Source organism: Syngnathus leptorhynchus, chromosome 22 (assembly GCF_054491065.1).
Source record: "Syngnathus leptorhynchus isolate UIUO chromosome 22, UIUO_Slep, whole genome shotgun sequence".
Taxonomy (NCBI): domain Eukaryota; kingdom Metazoa; phylum Chordata; class Actinopteri; order Syngnathiformes; family Syngnathidae; genus Syngnathus; species Syngnathus leptorhynchus.
In genome coordinates this window covers 5,446,822-5,464,893 of record NC_141216.1, presented here as the reverse complement: position 1 = coordinate 5,464,893, position 18,072 = coordinate 5,446,822, and the positions used below count along the sequence as shown (strand labels likewise).

General features: G+C 41.7%; 2 protein-coding genes across 6 annotated transcripts in view; one reads left to right on the top strand and one right to left on the bottom strand.

The window, feature by feature from the left end:
- mapk8b (mitogen-activated protein kinase 8b) overlaps nucleotides 1-18,072 on the bottom strand; it is a 93,582-nt gene that overhangs the window by 35,088 nt on the left and 40,422 nt on the right. The window lies entirely within an intron of this gene.
- frmpd2 (FERM and PDZ domain containing 2) lies at nucleotides 2,753-11,806 on the top strand. 3 transcript variants are annotated; one of them, XM_085904502.1, is made up of 30 exons: nucleotides 2,753-3,112; nucleotides 3,684-3,805; nucleotides 3,882-4,045; nucleotides 4,619-4,684; nucleotides 4,764-4,943; nucleotides 5,027-5,102; nucleotides 5,189-5,276; nucleotides 5,393-5,549; nucleotides 5,666-5,737; nucleotides 5,847-6,021; nucleotides 6,107-6,242; nucleotides 6,333-6,471; nucleotides 6,571-6,723; nucleotides 6,822-7,007; nucleotides 7,088-7,247; nucleotides 7,335-7,533; nucleotides 7,632-7,732; nucleotides 7,831-7,911; nucleotides 8,098-8,205; nucleotides 8,383-8,499; nucleotides 8,594-8,772; nucleotides 8,918-9,016; nucleotides 9,367-9,460; nucleotides 9,556-9,641; nucleotides 9,726-9,921; nucleotides 10,352-10,566; nucleotides 10,735-10,801; nucleotides 10,882-11,026; nucleotides 11,244-11,328; nucleotides 11,627-11,806. In XM_085904502.1, the coding sequence occupies exons 2-28, from the start codon at nucleotides 3,685-3,687 to the stop codon at nucleotides 10,920-10,922; spliced, it is 3,456 nt and encodes a 1,151-aa protein (XP_085760628.1). In that variant the 5' UTR covers nucleotides 2,753-3,112; nucleotide 3,684; the 3' UTR covers nucleotides 10,923-11,026; nucleotides 11,244-11,328; nucleotides 11,627-11,806. The 3 variants fall into 3 exon arrangements, with proteins under 3 accessions (XP_085760628.1, XP_085760627.1, XP_085760629.1); XM_085904501.1 differs by having other exon boundaries at nucleotides 10,352-10,801; XM_085904503.1 differs by lacking the exons at nucleotides 3,684-3,805; nucleotides 3,882-4,045 and having other exon boundaries at nucleotides 10,352-10,801.

Genomic DNA, 18,072 nt, shown 5'->3' with positions numbered 1-18,072 from the left:
CATTGTAGTTTCTATTTATTTGTCAACCACGCTCAAGTTCACAATGGACTATTAACTGTGTTTTCATGTGTACGGCTTTCAGCTTGACCTATTGGGGAGGTCGCCACTGTGAGTCACTTGCATAATTTTGCTGGCACAATGTTTATGCCGAATGTACTTCCTGAAACAACTTATCTGTTTTTATCCAAGCTCGGTATCAGCAGTAGGTAAGTATTTGAAAATTGGCCAGGAAAAAAGAGGTTTGTAAATTGGCTGTATGTTGAAAAATGAGATACTACTGGATTATCTTTGCAAACGGAAAAAAAAAAATGATACGGTCCAGTAAGTCTGTTAAAATTGCAAGCATGCCATTTTGTCTGTCTCCTCTAAAGTCTTTTTCAGACTTCCTACTCAGTTTTGCCTCCTCCTTTTCTTTGAACTCTTATCATAACATAACTTCCTCCCTCCTAATAGTCTGCAAAGTGGCAAGCAGCCCACAGGTACCCTGCTACCCTTCCGACGAGTCCATCACGCAAGCCTCGTGACACCGTATCTCAAAGTTAAATGTATCACATCATTAACCTAATCATATGATCACACTCAGGCGTTATTTAAGAAATTGAATAAATGATAATAGGTTCATTAATTTTAAATTTCCATTCTTATTGTTGATCGGGCCACATAAGAGTCAAAGTCCACACACAGGCAAGTTTTGCCATGTTGATAATGCCTGGTAAACAAGCCTTGCTCTTATCTAAATACACTTTAAATGGTCACTGCATATAAAGTACACGGTCAAAATGTTCACGGTCATTCAAATAGTTTGCTTACATTAGTTCAAAATAAGATGTGTGTACCTTTCCCAATACACGTTACACCTCGACTTAACACACAAGTTGAAGGTAGGTTATCAATATTATTTCTTATAGGCCCATACTAATATAGATGGGAAATACTGCAAAGTTTATCACTAACACAACCACTTACAACATGAGTGTGTTTGTTATTTAAAAAGAAAATATTTGAAAAGGGACCATTGTGGTACATGTTGGTACATGTATTCACTATAATTATGTGTGGAATGTATCAATTCAAATTGAATGATAGGTGCATTCCTGCAATCTTGGATGAGTGTGTTGAGATAGAGCTTTAGGATACAGTTTGGGCTTCCATTTTACAATGATTAAAGACCGAAAACTGAGTGAAACGTCCACCTCAACCAGTTTACTTTATATTTATTGATCATGTGGTGGTGCTGAGGTGACAAAAGAACCTCTCAGCAGAAAATGCGGCAATAGCAATGCAGCTGAAGAGATGATAGAATTGCAAAAACATTCATGCTACCATACATTGTTTTTAATTATAACAGCTAAAAACTCCAGCTGCATTATGCAACTGCAAAATGCGGCTATGCCGATGCAATTTGCCGGTCATACAGTTAGGTCAATTGATTTAAATGAAATCTGGTGCTTTATTCGTTTAACATGTTAAATTGCTCATTTTAAAGTATTTTTCATACTGTTTTAAAATGGCCATTTTGGCCACTGGGTGCACAGTTTGCAAAAAGCAAAACAGCGTGTAAATTTGTTGACATCTGCTCATCGTATGCAACAGTCACAGCATTAGTGGAACACGGTTTGTTTCTTTAAACAAACCAATGTTCATACTTTGTGGTTATTATGCAACACAAACAGAAAAAACACTATTGTAGTATGTTTTTCAGTAGCTGGTTGCCATGTACCAGTTAGGCCAGACCTGTCATATCTCCTGTAGTGGCGTGACTAGCAAACACCTATTTACGGTCCTAAACGTGACACGAATTGGGCACGAACCACCCCCACAATTATTGACAATCGCTTCATAGGTAAAAAACAAATAAGCAGACGTCGAGCTCACCCCTCTCCAGATAATTCCAACAGTGTCGACCCGCAGTCGCCGTTCGCTGACTGTCCGCCGGAGACACAACCTGGGCGGTTTTGGAGACAAAACAACGCTTGAATCTGTCTTCGGAGACACTTGGGCGGCCCTCAAACTAACAGGCCGGGGTCCCGGCAATATGCATGTGTGGCTACGGCGTAACCTAATCTTTGAGCTTCCGTGACACAAGCACTTTCTGCCATTTCATTCCGACGTCGGCGGAACCTTGCGACGTTTCCTCGGCTGCACAATGAGGACCAGAGTGAGACGTTCAAGACCCGTTCCCTGTTGCAACTCCGAGCGTAAAGCGGAAATGACGATTACGCAACCTTTTGCAACTCCGCTACGTTCAAGAGAACCAATTGACATTTTTTAACAGTGTTCCCTCGTCTTTTCCAAGCCAATTTCTCCACAATAAAACCATAAATGCACATATACAGACATTGTGCTTCACACACAGAGGAACATTTGATTTTAAAGAATATTTTACTTTAGGTTTAAATAAAATACCAAAGAATGACTGAATAGAATTCAGAGATGCAAGTTCACTTTTCTAGATGAATATTTAACACCGATTCCAAGTTTGCCACAGATCTTTTCCTCTCGCACATCAGATTTAAATAACAGTAAATATAGTTAAGAATTGGAATGGAATTTCTTTCTGAAACGTCATAATGTGGTACCTTTTGCAAGGTTTTGAGCATCCAACAGTTCCTGACTGAGAAGATATTTGGCGTGATGGATCAACCTGCCATTTGAAATATATGTTTTGCGTCCCACTTGATATAATGCTAAGCTGTTGAAAGATAACGAAAGAAAGTGATCTAATTGACGGAGACATTCCCTTGCACTTGCAATGGCTCATTAACACAGTGCCTCTATTGGATTGGCCCTTTACTTGCCCCAGCTGCCATTAGCTTGTCCGGCAAATCCAATTATGTGCTTAGGTCCCTGGTCTAAAAATAGTAGAAAATGACAGAAAACACAGAATCAACACGTCACTAGTTGTGAGCGCAGTGGAAATGATATCTGTGGTCTTTGGTCTTTGCAAAGACAATTGATCTGTCATGAGCAAATGACGTCAATAATGACAAGCTGCCATGACAGATGGGGACCTAGCGACGAAGAAGAGGTGGATGACATGGAAGTGGGGGACGTGTAAGAGGAAGGATTAGATTCACAAGGCAGATGTCTGAGGGAAATTAAAGGGAATAAGGTAAGATACATTACATGTAAACAAATAGCTACCACATCTAAGTACAATTAAAGGACCACCGGAAATACACCGTACTAGTTGCACTGCGGTGCAGAAAAGTTTGTGATGGTATGTTTTTGTCACTATATCAGAACTAGAGTTACCGACGAGGCATGTGTGCTCACTAATATTCACACTACAGTTGAGCAAACGATGTGAATGCAGTATTTAGAAACACATATCTATAATTTAATTGAGAACTTGGTCATGTGTTCACATGGACAATTCAGGGTTGATTTACAGAATAGGGAAAGAAGCGGGACTGACAGAGAAAGACAAACATTTGGACTCTTATTCCTAACGATGTGTATTTTAGAGTATTAATTGGAGCTAACATACGGTACATGGAAATGTGACAGAAGTTATGCTATTCCACCATCAAAACCCAACTGCTAGATGACCAATGTCTTCCCTTTTCCTTACATGCCTATAATTATACATTTGGTTTGGTTGTTTGTTAGACAATTACTGGCTGATATCTAGAGAAACTGAGGGTTTTCGTGAATCACACAGCAGCTGTGTTTTCCATTAGGATGGGTACCTTTGTGACCCTGGCAGAGGTGCTAGAAGCCAGAGGTTCACCGCTAGATGAGGATGAGGTCTGGTGTCTACTGCTTGTCACCACAGAGGCCTTACTGGATATTTGCAAAAAAGGTAATTAGCCTCAGACAACATTCCCACAAATTAGCCATCTCCTCCTCCCCAAAAGTTTCTGCTGTGTTCCGTTTAGGCTCTGGCAACATGTGCAGTGTCCTCAGCCCAGGCACGGTGCTACTGTCCGCTAATGGGCGTATGGCCTTCAAGAGCTGTGGGCGAAATGATGATGTGGCCTCCTTTGTGGCTCCTGAAGTCATTCAGGGTCACACTGCCTCCACAAGAACCACAGCTGAAAAGGTTGTAAAAGTGATCCAGTAGATACCATAGGTCAGATCAGTGCATGTTCAATTTTAGCACTCTACCATACAATTTCAAGATATTTTTACATTGACAGGGATACTACTTTCCTATTAAAAGCAAGAAACAGTAGTGGTATCTAAAGTGGAAAAAGTCTAAAGTAGGATAGGAATTTCATGACATTCAGGGCTTACTAAGCAATATTCAAGTTAGTCCATCGTAATTTTGACTTAAAGTTGATAGTAATCTGGCAATGATCAGTGCCTTTATAAAACACGGACAATCCCATACGTCTGGCATAACTTGTCCCTTGATTTGATGATTTCCTGACAACCATGACAGGGTTTAGTCTGTCCACTGGTGGAGCGAGGACTTTTTCCTTGAGGGTGGGGCAAGGATATCTCAAGGGGGCCGCAAAAAACCCCCCCAATTTTTTACTACAAACGTCTTCTTACATCCAAAGTTCTCAACAGTCCCACAACCTTGAACATAGTTATTGGCCAATGGATTGCTACAGCTTGCAAAGCACACTTGGGATAACAAGGCCTCGTCTCTGTCCCTGCTTTCCCACAGACACTTGTATACTCACTGGGTATGACTTTTTACTGGTGCGTGGATTATCAACTACCTCAAAACCAGGTACTACTATGCTCCTTCAAGTGTCAAGTGATGGAGAAAATGTATCAACCCTTTATCAACATGCTTCTTCTTGCGAAAGCCTGTTCAGCTTAGTGCAGAACTGGAGGGTTTACTACTGAGCATGTGCGAGGACACGGTAACGAGGCGGACGGACCTGATGACGGTGCTTGAGACCTGCGAGCTTCACCACAAGAACTTTATGCTTTATCCGGCCGAGCGGCTTGTCAAGCAGCTGGTAGAAGACATCTACCGAAACTCGGTTAGCGGACAACGAACCTCGCATTCTTTGATCACGGTGGTTTCCACTGGTTTTAACTGACAGCCCAAACACTCATGCAACAGGTAGAGCCTCTGTCAGTGACAGAAAATGGATCCCTGATGAGTGATCGCAGTCAGATCATCAGAGACAAGTTACACAGTAAGAAAAGTGATTGTATTATGTGAGACAAAAAAAAAACCACAATGTACCGTGTATACCTTACTCAGTACTGGATTGTATTTCAGGTCGGTCTTTTTGTAACCCTACATGGATGACAAAGAAGAAGATCTCCAGAACATTCTCAGGAGCATCCTATACACCTGAGTCCACAGGGTATGACGTGAAGTGATGCATTCTCATTTCACATCTTTCAAACCAAAACTGAAACGTTGGTTAAAAGATCTCAGCAGTGACAGATTTAAAGGACTGATAAAGTCATTCCTGCTTAGGATCCCCTCGGGATGTCGACGCACTGAGAGTAATGGGAGCTGGCAACAGTTCAATCGCACTGTCTGTAGCCCATACCTAGATGGCGGTCGACGTGCTAAATCGAGATTTCTCATGCAGTTTGAGTCGACAATGAGTCTGAATGATAAGAAAATGAAGGTGAGGAAAATTAATGTTATTGAAAATACAGTGACTGCAAAAAGTCAATTCCTTTTGTTGAGGGTTATGATTGAGTAATGATTATATATTTTCATTTGCGACATCCTTTGGTGTAGGACATGGGTCCAGAGTTTATTAGAATGTCGGATGAGCCCGTTGTTGTCTTAGAGCTGCCTGGATCCATTTTGGTGAGAAACCAAAGGAATTCATTAATCATGTTTTTACTTCTCATCACGCTTTAGTCATCTAAAAAAACACTTTCACTCTTTTTTCCATCTTGATTTCTTTATATTGTAGTCAAAAAAAGGGAAATCGCCAACCACACAGAGAGAACTGACTGTGGTGATGCCAAGCGGTCAGAACATAGCCATCAAATGTGAAGTGAAAACCAGAGGCGGAGATGTGTTTGATATGATTGTCGCTCATGCCAACCTGGTGGAACACTTTTACTTCGCCCTTGCTTACATTGATGGTAAATCTCACCTACAGACAATTAAATATGACAATTCAGTTGATGTATCGTCCTAACAACTAAGTCTCCTTTTCTCTTTCATCAGATAATGAGTTTTACTTTGTGGACAACGATACCAAGATTTCCAAAGTTGCTCCGGAAAGCTGGAAGAAAGTGCCTTCAACCACCTTTGTCCTTTTCTTCAGGGTCAAATTCTTTGTCAATGACATCTCTACACTTTTGTAAGTACTTTTTCCTACTTAGTTATCCCCCTCAAAATTTTACTCTTTGTTACAAATGAATAGAGGTGATTCAGAGTCTCATCCTGTCAGGCACAAACAGACCCGCCACCAGTACTACCTCCAACTTAGAAAAGACCTCTTAGACGATAGATTGTCCTGCCATGAGGAGACTGCTCTGTACCTCGGAGCTCTGGCCTTGCAGACAGAGTATGGGGACTGCATGCCTGAGGTTTGGAGAAAGACCTCATATTGTACATTAGGTGCATTTTAATGGGACAAGTAGATTAAAAGGACAAATAATAATGCTGTTTTGTTTTTTTTATTCCAGGTGTATGGTAGAAACTACTGTCGCCCTGATCAATATGTCCCCAAAAGTGTCATAGAGAAACGTGCCTTGCCTTACATTCTTGGAGAATTGCAACGGCTCCATACAAATAATGCCCAGATGCTCACAGAGGAGTCAGAACTTGAGTTCCTCAAAGTAACGCATTTTATTCGAGATTCTTTATTATCGTAGACGCGTATTGAGGTTACAGAGAACAGGCAGCCCTAACCCTAACTTTAACCCCAATGATGCAGGTGTGTCTGCAGTTGCCTGAATACGGTGTTTTGTTCCACCGTGTGACACGTGAAAAAAAGCCTGTAGAAGGAGAAATTGTCCTTGGAGTTTGTGCCAAAGGCGTTATTGTCTATGTGGTGAAAGTCGGCTGCCGAAGCACCAGCCAGACGTTTCATTGGCGGGAAACAGAAACTATTTCCTCCAATGTGAGTAGAATGCTTCATCTAAAATATCCAACTCATGTTTGCAAAATCCCATTTAAAACAACTCCTTGATATTTTTTCAGAGGCATCGATTTATAATCGAGTGCCGGGCCAGCAAGAAGAAACACACCTTCATCACAGAGACGTCAAAGATAGCCAAATACTTGTGTAACCTCTGCTCATCACAGCACAAGTTCAACAATGAAATGAATTCACGTCAGCTCAACCACAGCCTGGTCTCAGGTTAATTTTACGACATGAAGACTGCTAAATTGATCACGGATATATAAACCATCATTTGGTGGATCATTCTGTTGTGTTTGCTTCCAGATGTAAACATTCCTCAATACGCATCACCTTGCCGGACTCAAAACAGCCGGTTCAAGTCCATCGTGGGTTCGGAGACACCGCAAGATGACAGTGGTCTTAACACTCCTCAAAACGAATCCTTGACGAGGCTTTGTGAGGATGTTGCTGCTAGGATAGAGGCCCGCTTTAAAAAGCAGCGCCAGTGCCTTTATGAACAAAGGTACATGGTCTTCAACTTTATGTCCTGGAACTCCAACTGATGTTGCATATTAAGGACTGTGTTGTTGGCAATGTATTTATGAAATGTCTCGTTTGCAGCACATGCTCCAGTAGTCAGTGCGGCAGCACTGGCATGCGTTCTCCAGCCCGTTCTCAGAGAAGTGGCTCTGAAGCTCCTTTTAGGTCACCAGCAGCCAGAGGTACAACCAGTCATTCACGTGTAGACTGGCGTCCAGTTAAAGTGCACTTCAGTTAGTGCAACAATATTTGCCTGATTGTAGATTTCTATGGCCCACAGAATCTCCAACTAAACAAGGCCCATCGTCGGAGAGAGAGGTCCTGTGCGTTTCTCTCAAGAAAGACCCAAAGCTTGGCCTTGGTAACATTTTACGATACCACGATACTACGGTTTCAATTTTTAATGATTGGTTGGATTTAGTGTTATCATTTGGCTGCTGTGCTGTGTTTTCTGTGCTTGAAAGTGCTTGAAAAATATTGAAAGATTGAAAGTGGTAACATCATTTATAAAGGCAGTAGACTATTTCCAAATCATGTGTTTATGTAGGCATCATGATTGTGGGAGAAGAGACGGTGGGACGTTATGAGCTGGGCATTTTTATTGCATCTGTAGTGCCTGGGGGACCTGCTGATAAGGATGGACGTATACGAGCAGGTACAAAATTTAAGAGGGCTTTGTGATGTAATGAATTAGTCATTTTTTAAAGTATAATTTATATTTGTTATGTATGATCTTGCTTAACCATGAAGCATATTGGCAGTATTACAAACGCTGTACTTTCCATAACATTGTTTTGGTGGCAACCTAAATTATGATGACCTTTTCCCTTAGGTGGTCGCCTGATCTCTCTGAACCATATCAGCTTGGAGGGCGCCACCTTTAGCGAGGCAGCGGAGGTCATGCAGAGCAGCCCGGAGGAGGTTCAGCTCATTATCTCACAGCCAAAAGGTGCTCTGTGTGTGGGCATACGTGTGTAGTTAGCGTGCTTTATGCAAAATAATTTTGTTCAGATCCTATGAAATAACATTACTGTTAATCACAGCCCCTCAAACTCCAAACACTCAGCGGCCTTCGACATTGAGAAATTACGAGTCGCAAACTACTCTTATGGCATATGGACAGCCAGGAGACAGCTTGGATGAGATTGTCTCACTCATGATGGAGCCAAAGACTGGCAACAGACTTTACCCTCCCCAGGAAGTCCGTATTCTAAACGCGCAGGTATAACAATGTTTTAAATTGCACATCCTGTATACTCCTAAAAGTATTGTAAGATAAATTCCTTCCAATCGCCTAAGCTACAAAATAGACATCAGTCACGAGATGTACATTCAATATCATAACAACGGTTGTGTGTCATTTTAAGGACGGCTATTCGCTTTCTTCCTCTCTGAATTGTGTGAAGTCAGAGGAGAAGATAGTGAAGCTCAAGAAGGTTGCCGGAAGCCTGGGCATCAGCATCACTGTGAGTTTGCAAAGTGTTTTCTTGGGAGGTGTGGCTCTGAGTACTGACTAAATGTGGAAAAAATATGGTGCACAAAATCAATATTTGCTATATAGTTTGACTTCAATGATTATACAGAAAAGTGATGACTCTGGCATCCATCCACCTGCAGGCCAGTTAAGCAGGCCAGGAAAAGAGCATGAGTCAGAGTGGGGGGTCAACAAGTCTGCTCGACTCAATCTCATTAACATTCGTGGTCCAACAGCATTAGAAAGATCACTCATCATACCAATCCTGCTGCTTCAGCCATCTATCAATGTTGCAGTATTACTTATTTGTACTGAAATAATGCAAGGCAAATTATCATTCAGGATGATGTCAATACTAATGCTTCCAATGGCGGAATCTACATCAAGAGCCTTGTTCCTGGGGGGTCTGCTGACAGAGACGGGCGTATACATGCAGGTAATCAATGAATGCATTTTAAAACCATAACACACACATTATATGCTGGCCCCACGAGAATAGCGGAAACATGATTGTACTGTTTTGTCTTCCAGGTGATAGAATATTAGAGGTTGATGGGATCAACTTTCAAGGTGTCACCTATGAACAGGCCGTGGAATGTCTGTGCAAAACTGGGGAGGTAAAGTTCAAAATGTGACTGATCGATCATTCTACATTTGAGGGGGGGATGCTAATGAAAAATATGCCACCCCCTGTTGTCTAGATGGTGACTTTGGTTGTGGAGCATGTGCTCAGGAGCTTCCCCAGGGTTTCTCTGAACGCCGACAATGACACCAGTGAAGCCACTCGTAACATGGATGCAGCTACCAGGCAGCTCAGTTTGAACAACACCTCATCTATTAGCACCCCTTCCCACATATTCCGTCACGGGCCCAGGGACTACAACTTTGTGACTGACGGTATGTTCACACAGACTCTAGCTGGGGTTACTTGTTGTAAGGTATTTAGAATACAATTCACCCAAGACTGGATGAATGTAACTGTGCTGGAGATACTGTAGATCTTTGCGTGAGAGTTGTCACTAAGCAAACTCATCTGACTGAACTTTCACACACTTCCTCTTCCTGATCTTCCTTTCTGACCCTGACCTTCCTTTTCTTATCCCTCTGGCCTTCCTTATCCTCGGGACTGCCGTCCCTACTGCTTAACATAGATCATTTTCTGAGAAATGAGCGACTTTTTTTTCCTGCCGGCTGATGCCCTACTTAGTACACTGAAGGCCAACTACCGCTCCACAATCCCAATTGGATTTCATTTTATGTTTGGTGCACTGACAAGCATTCTGTGTTATTCCCTGCATCTTTATTGTCCCTCACCAAAACACCTCAGAAAATTCACAGGAAGTGACCCTGACTAAGAGTACCGACGGTCTGGGCTTCAGCTTCGTTATGTGTGAACTGGACCCACCCATTCCAGACGTTGGCAACCTGATCCGGATAAAGCAACTTTTTCCTGGCCAACCGGCCCAGTTAAGCGGCAAGATCAATGAAGGCGATGTACTTTTGGCCATCAATGGGCAGTCGCTCAAGGAGCTGTCTTACCCAGTATGTCGATTAGGCTTTAAAATTTGGAAGTTCAGCTCTAATGGTACTCTTGTAAATATTTGTTTCGTTTATCATAATGTCACCTTTTACACTAATCCACCATCTGTATGAAGAATTGTGTAACTTATGTTTGGTATTGGTTTCACAATTGATATTTTTTTTTTCTAGAAAGTACTTAAGTTGTTCAAGACGTCAGGCCCTGAGGTCCGATTGACACTCTGTAGACCTTTACCGGGTATTTAAACACAATTCTGTATGCTCATACACATCGGCGCTCTGTTTACATTTTAATTTCTCACTTTGTGTTTTCTTTAGGGATCCTTCCTTCTATCCTTCAGCTTAGCGGGGGAACATGAGTCAGTCATGTGCCGCATGGCGGCAAATGAGAACATTTACAGGCAGGTCCCTGCCATCGTGAACAGACAGAACTGAGTTACGAAGAACCGATCTGCTCAACCAGGTCAGTGCTTTGGCATTATGACCAAATATCTGGAATTCTAAATTTATAAACCATCGCTCATGATTGAGTCAGATGTTTCTGGACAGCGAATTGGATTATGAAGGATGGTGATAAAGAAACAATAGCTCTGCTGAATTTCTAATATACCGTGAAATTTACATAAGCATGCATAACAGGCTGATTGATTTTACTTCATTGTATCATTTCATGCGCCCAGGATATGAAAGAAACAGATGAACTGACTGCAGGTGATACAGAGGTGTCAGTCATTTGTTTGTACAGGGAAGGAACAAAGTCTAAAGGTAAGGAACAGACTACACACTATCTGTATCAATACATAATTGAAACCTTCAACTGTATTTTTAATCCTTATCATAGATTAGTTTCATATCCTATCTATAACCACACAGCCACATATCGCTGACATTCATCCTCACTCCAATGTTGCAAACTGGGTTAGTGGGAAATATTACGAAGCAACTACCACAAGGTGGCAGACTTGTGCGTAAAATAGTCAGATGCCTTTATGGTTGGGTTCAATGTTATTTTACCTACTAGCCAGTATGTACTGATAGTATCATTTTGATTTGTCTTCCATAGGTAACTGGAATATGCATCAAAAGACGACAGCAATTCTGATCTTGTAAAGAATACGTGTGCTTCTTTGAACCATGGAAGAATACTTTTGAATTTTGCTTCTGTATATGTATCGTGAAGTCTAACTTTTTATTCTTTGATGTTTTCATTGGGGAAGCTACTATTTTCTGTCCAAAATAAAACTACCTGACCCAGAATCTGACCTGATTGTGGATGACCCCCCCCCCCCCCCCTTAAAAAACACCAATTAAATATCTAGACAAATTGGGGAGCGCAGTCACTTGCACACACCTCCTGGGGTAAGGAAGAGCGACTAATCGTCCCTCGTAAAATAAGGGTTCCTGTATTTCGGCAAAACCCAGTTGTGCATCTGGATCTCATCACAACTTGTGCTCCCTTTGCAAATGATCCCAAATGTTTCTAATTATGCCAGCGGAGACGGCCCAAGGCTGTTTGAGTATACGAATGTGTTTTTTTGTGTGTGTAATCGCCCTGAAGGACATGCACACCCAAACACTAGCCTCTGTTTATTCATGAGCGGAGAAACAGAAATGGACAGCACGGTCTTGACCTCTGCAGCCTCTGCTTAGGTCACTACACGTGGCGATGACTGATGAGGGAATGCTGGAGTGAGGGCAGATTTTAACGTAGTTTTCCCTTGTGATGTCACTGTTGAGGAGTTTGCAATTGAGAACTGAGTAAAATTGTTACAATGTCAGATCGTTTTCTCGTAAGAAACGGCCTACACTATTTTAGTACATTACTGTAGGCTGGGAATGAGTTATTTAGCAAGTTAGTCATTTTCAGAAACCTTGGTTGATGGCCAACACAATTTGGAGGAGAGCTTAATGAAAAGAAGTTGAAGTGAGGACTTTATTTACACTTCACCATCTGAGTCAATACATCCTCCCTAGAATCAAAAGGGTGTAGTCAGTACATAATAATTCATACATTTTACACCACCCTCCGTGAACCTCCCAAAATCCCTTGTAATCAAAAAGATTTGACATTATGAGAATTAGAGCATGACCATAACATCTGGTGGGCGTTCTTTTTTTTTTTTACAGATTGCCAACACAAGCGTATGGGTAAACGTGATTGTTGTAATGCTAGGGCCTTGTGAAACACCACCCAGACAAATGGGCACAGTGATGCTTTTTGGCAAGCCTCAAAGGTCTCGCTAAGCATTACAGGTTATTGTTCACATTTTCCATTGCCGCTACAGTGATGCACGGTCCAGTCCAGAGACAGCAATGGATGCTGGGTGCACTACCATGATTTAAAACAAACCATGTTATTCTAATCAACCTTAAATCCTGTTCTCTGTTATCCAGTCCGAAGTTGGTGATGGAAGCAGTCTTCCTTCTCTCTGGCCGCTTCCCCAGTTCCAATTGACCAAAAAATCTGACATTGTGGAAAGTGTGCCACGGACCCAATAAGGCCCCTTCATATTACTTTAAGGGTGAAATTAGAACATAGAAGTGGATGGGTTAATGGTTAAAACGCAGTCCACCGCAACTTTACAAGATGGATTTTGCGGAAGAGGGCCACCTAGGTATGCATGCAAAAATGTTCAAGAAATAAATCATATCGTAGCTGTTGTTTTATAGCGGTGGGGGGGTGGCTCTCAACTTGACCTGCACAGTGTACAAACTTAGTAGGCAGAACATACTTAGGAATATTCCTGTGGGGATTCCTGTTCAAGACTCAGGGTTTCTAAGATGGCCAAGATGAAGAAAACATCTCAAGCATGTCCCTTATGGATGGGGAATGAATTGTGAAGGCAATAATCATCTTGTCATTTAGGTGGCAGGAGCATCCACCCCCAAAAAAAAAGCTAATACAGGATATACAACTCGTGTGTGTTATAAATCCAAGTTGTCTTCACCCGCAGAATGGATGATACAAATTTATCTCTTCCCCTCTTTTGGCAAGTAACTCCCTTCATCTCCAGTTTAAACACACCACGCTGGGACCCTCTGCCTCACTACAGTAGTTAACATCACCCACCGTGAAACATACAGCAAGACCGTATCGGGTCGAGACAAGTTTTACAAGACCTACCCTATTTGACATGGCCTCAATAAGACCACTGTTTTTCCACCCATAGGTGTCATTTCCTCACTCAAACCACACCCTAAAGACCCATTTTAGAAGAGACAAGTTTGAAGATAACCTTCACAGAACATCAAGATGCTCTAAGAGATGAAGATAAAATCAGCAGAGTCAAAAGGCTATAGACCAGGCATCAACATTCCGTTTTTCTTTTTTTTTTTTTTTGGCTTACCTCCATATTGGCATCTTAACACTATTGATAGCCAGATTGCTAGAGATAGCTAGCTAGATAAAACAATTTTACTGAATCAGACATGGCCAAAATCTATCGATTCAAATAATGTTAAATCTGATCTACAGATTGACAGCTTGTCCCATTGTTTTGTCAGTACTGTAGATTTAAATTTGCATGAATCCACCAGGCTGCTTGCCATCAACAGAAATCACTGGATGCATCCTTTTACCTCCAACTCAAATTAACATCTCCTTCTACCTATGGTTTTGTTTCTTATACAGTAAAAGTACTATGCATGGAATATGGAATATGTAAAGCCAGAAGATGGCAGTGCAGACCTCGTGGTGTCAATATTCCAATACATGTCCCGTCACGTTTGATCTTTTGCTTGAAATAACGAGGCCGACGTATTGAGTGTTTTCAAGCCCGCTCTTCCCAGACTAAGACTAAAAAAAAAAATCTGCATTGCTTTAGAGAAATAAGCCAAATCAATCTAACCCGATTAGTCAAAGGTATATTGTAAACTGATGTAAAGCAGGATCTATAGAAGTAAAACTGTCCCCTGCTTGACATTTACAAGCAGTTTTAGTGCCAAATCACCTCACAGAAAAGCTCTCATTCTTTGTTTAATAATGTGTACAATTGCCCTAAACCTACCGTTCCTACCACACAATTCATAAATAACAGCGTTTCGTTGTTCTAGTCTCAACTTGAATGCACAAACGAACTATGGCTTTAAAACGGTCCCATAAAAACGATTGCGGTACCAAGATACCTGTTCCAACTTTGTGTGTGTGTGTGTATGATAAGGTGACACACTACACCGAGCAGGTATAATATTTCCCTGCAGCACACGTGTCATCTTCTCCGCGTAATGAATGATAGATGTTATATTATACAGTATATCCGCGTATCCTCCAGGTGCCAGAAGCTCTGTTAAAATATACAAATAGGTGTGTCGACATGTTTCTTCACTTATCATAGCCTTGCCATCATTTCATTTCAGACACTTTTTTTTTCTGTCCAAAAGAGAAAATATGGCAGATCTTTGAGTCAGAAATCTTTTTGATGCACCCGAGCAATTGTCCTTTTTTTTTTTTCTTATTTATGTGGTTGGTGGTGTGAGTTAGCCACTAGCAGGTTAACCATAGATATCATTGTTAAATTAAATAAACTTGAACACCAAATCCTGTTTCAACAACTGCTACTGCTTTTCTCATTGGGATTGGAGAAAATGTGCATTTTAAACTTCTGCCAACAAAAATAAACAGCAAACAATTGTTGATGATTGTTATCAGTTTTCTTGGCTTGAGCCGCAGCAATGTACAGCAGGTTCACCGAATTTTACTGTATCTCACAGCTGTGTTTCTTAAAATCTGATAAGGCCGCCGTCCGACTGAAAGAGGAGTTTTATTAGAACATCTTAACTGGACGTGGTCCAGGTCAGTCAGACTTTATCTGGGAGGCCAGCCTAACCACTTTTTTTTCCCCACAGACAGTGAAGGAATTCCCAAGTTTTTTTGTGCTTAGTCAAAAGGTTTGGGTTAAACCTTTTATATGAAAGGTTTTCTACTATTACGATCCATTGGCATCTTTTGATTGTATTGTCATTCTATTTAAGATGCTCATTTATGCACAAAATAGTGCTTTCATGGTCCACCGGATTGACAAGCCCAAACAAGATGGATACATGTAGGCAGACATGCACAATCGTTTCTAGTGTGCGCTGAATGGTGCATATATGTGCTGTTTGTATTTGAAGGAAGCACTCCTAAATGGCTCCATATAGTAGAACTCAGCGGGGTTCAGATGTGTTTTGTGTCGCTGTTGACTCGAGCTGTGTTACTCAGAGGCCCTAAAAGCATCATGGGTGGCCACTTTGGGCCACCAGCCCAACATACACAAATGCACGTAAACTCAAAGAGTGGGATGTATACAAATATCAGTCCCAGTAGGCTGGCATATACATTCTGCTGAACGTGCACGCTCTTATTGAGAGGCAAGTCACAAGCATTAATTCACACAACCATAAAGTAAACACGTGTTAACTTCTGCACAAATTCATTTGGACACGGGCACACACACAGAATTGCAATCACACACGCCCGCTGGGTCGTAAAAACAAACTGCTCAAAATATGGCATTTGTCCTCTGATTAAACGCTCACATTCCTGCAGGCTGTGTTTGGCCAAACCGGGCAACAGGCATCATAGTGACAGTCGGACGTGGGGTTTGTCCGCTCATGAACGAATGCTTTATGACACAGCCCACTCCATAGAATCTGCTTTAAAGAGCCCAGGTCACTAATGAGAACTGCAACACTGGCTCTACCTGCTGGCCACACCCCACCCGATGACAGGAAAGACAAAAACAAGAGCCGCAGAGGTCAGTAAGTAGAAGTTGATCCCAAAAGTCACATTTATTTAGGATATAAGCACAACACTGACTTGCTTGCAGTGTGTTGGTTTAGTTTAAATGATAGTTAAAGTTTACGTTACGTTGTGCTGGTTAAATTGTGGTGGTGATTCAATCTTGTTTATAACCTAGACAGGTGTGGGATTTGAATGTTCTCTCCATTTTTGCGTGGGTTTTCTCCAGATAGTCTGTTATTCCTTTCATACTACAAAAACATGCACAGCAGGTTCATTGAAGACTCAAAGCTGCCTTCAGGTGTGTATAGGAACGAGCTCACCCGTGACGCAGAAAATGTATCAATGGATGGAAGTTTTTGACTTTGTCAAAGATGGTCTAAGCTGGTTGAAAAATGTGTCTTCTTTTCCATCTCTGACCACACTGCTGAATTGTAATTTTCCAGTCGTTTGGATCTACCTGTATACTCTGGCTACACTCTTGTCTATGCACCTGTAATGTGATCCACCAAATTGTAGATTTATGACTTTTTTAGAAACTCATGGCTACTTACTGCAGCCAATAGTTCTTTGGCCCAATTCAAATTCTATTGTAGCCCAATATTAATCTCTGTTACGTCCAGGGCTGAGGAAATGTCTGCAGGACATGGACTGGACTCCAGCACGGAGGACTTCAGCACTAAAGCTGTATCCCAGATGTATGCTATGCATCAAACATTTTCATTGCAGCCTATTGGACATGGCGCCCCAACGGCTGTGGATCACGCCGTCTTCCAGTGGCTTTATGACTCGAGATCTTAATAAAGTATCTGAATCATGTCCCTCACGTCTTTGTGCTGAGAGGATGTGCCTTAAAGAGCTTTGCAGGTTTTCTTTCTCCTTTGAAGGATGAGTAAGGAAGGGATTTTCCGACTTCACTTCATCACCACCAGTCCTCTTTGTGTCTTTTAAGGTTGTTTTAAGAGGTGAGAACCTAGATTACCTCTGAACCTCCTCCTCGCGCATGCTCCCAGACAACCCGGCACATCATCACGCATTGGACCACCATCATTTTTCCTAAGTGGTAGGTCTCCCTGCGAGCGTCAGAGATGAGCTCATCCATGGAATATGGAGCACCATGTTAATGAATGGGCTTGATTAGCTGCTGAAGGTATTTGCAGCACAATAAGCGGAAAGTGGGTATTTTATGACCGCCACCAACCCTAATGGAAACAACACTCTAAATCAAGTTAGGTCCAAAATACACCAAATTTGTTCTGAAAGGGAATGGACCCAACTTGCCAAAAAACAAGCCTTTTTTTTTTAATTATTAGAAAATGTTTTGGCTTGAAAAGATGAAGCCCCTTTATTCAAACATGATGCTTGGCCACAAGATATTTTCGTTTTTTTAGAATTGCTTTTTGGATGTTTTCTTGTGCCGTATATGGCCCACAGGCTGGAGGGTCCCCCGCCCCCGCATTAATTCCACAAGTCTTTTATCACTGAGACACCTCCAGACAATTTACAACCGTCAGGGGCTTACCCCAGATCCTGTAAGTCATATCTTACGCATATATCATTTCATGCTCCCTCCTCCAGGTATTCAACCTCAGACGGCTTTGTGCCTTTAATGTCTTAAATGTCTATAATGGTAATTGGATGCACACTATGTCACACAAGCAACCATTTCTTATATATTTTCACAGAACAGCACAAAAGAAACAAAACTTTGCTACAATGTGAAATAGTCAGTGTACAGCTTATCTAACCATTCATGCCCTCACTGCTAGTTCCTACTAATTGGGCCCAAA

Coding starts and splice junctions, on each gene's coding strand:
- frmpd2 (XM_085904501.1), top strand. CDS start 3,685: ATGGGTACCTTTGTGACCCTGGCAGAGGTGCTAGAAGCCAGAGGTTCA. Junction 5,738..5,846: donor AGCTGCCTGGATCCATTTTG/GTGAGAAACCAA, acceptor TTTATATTGTAG/TCAAAAAAAGGGAAATCGCC. Junction 7,008..7,087: donor CAGAAACTATTTCCTCCAAT/GTGAGTAGAATG, acceptor ATATTTTTTCAG/AGGCATCGATTTATAATCGA.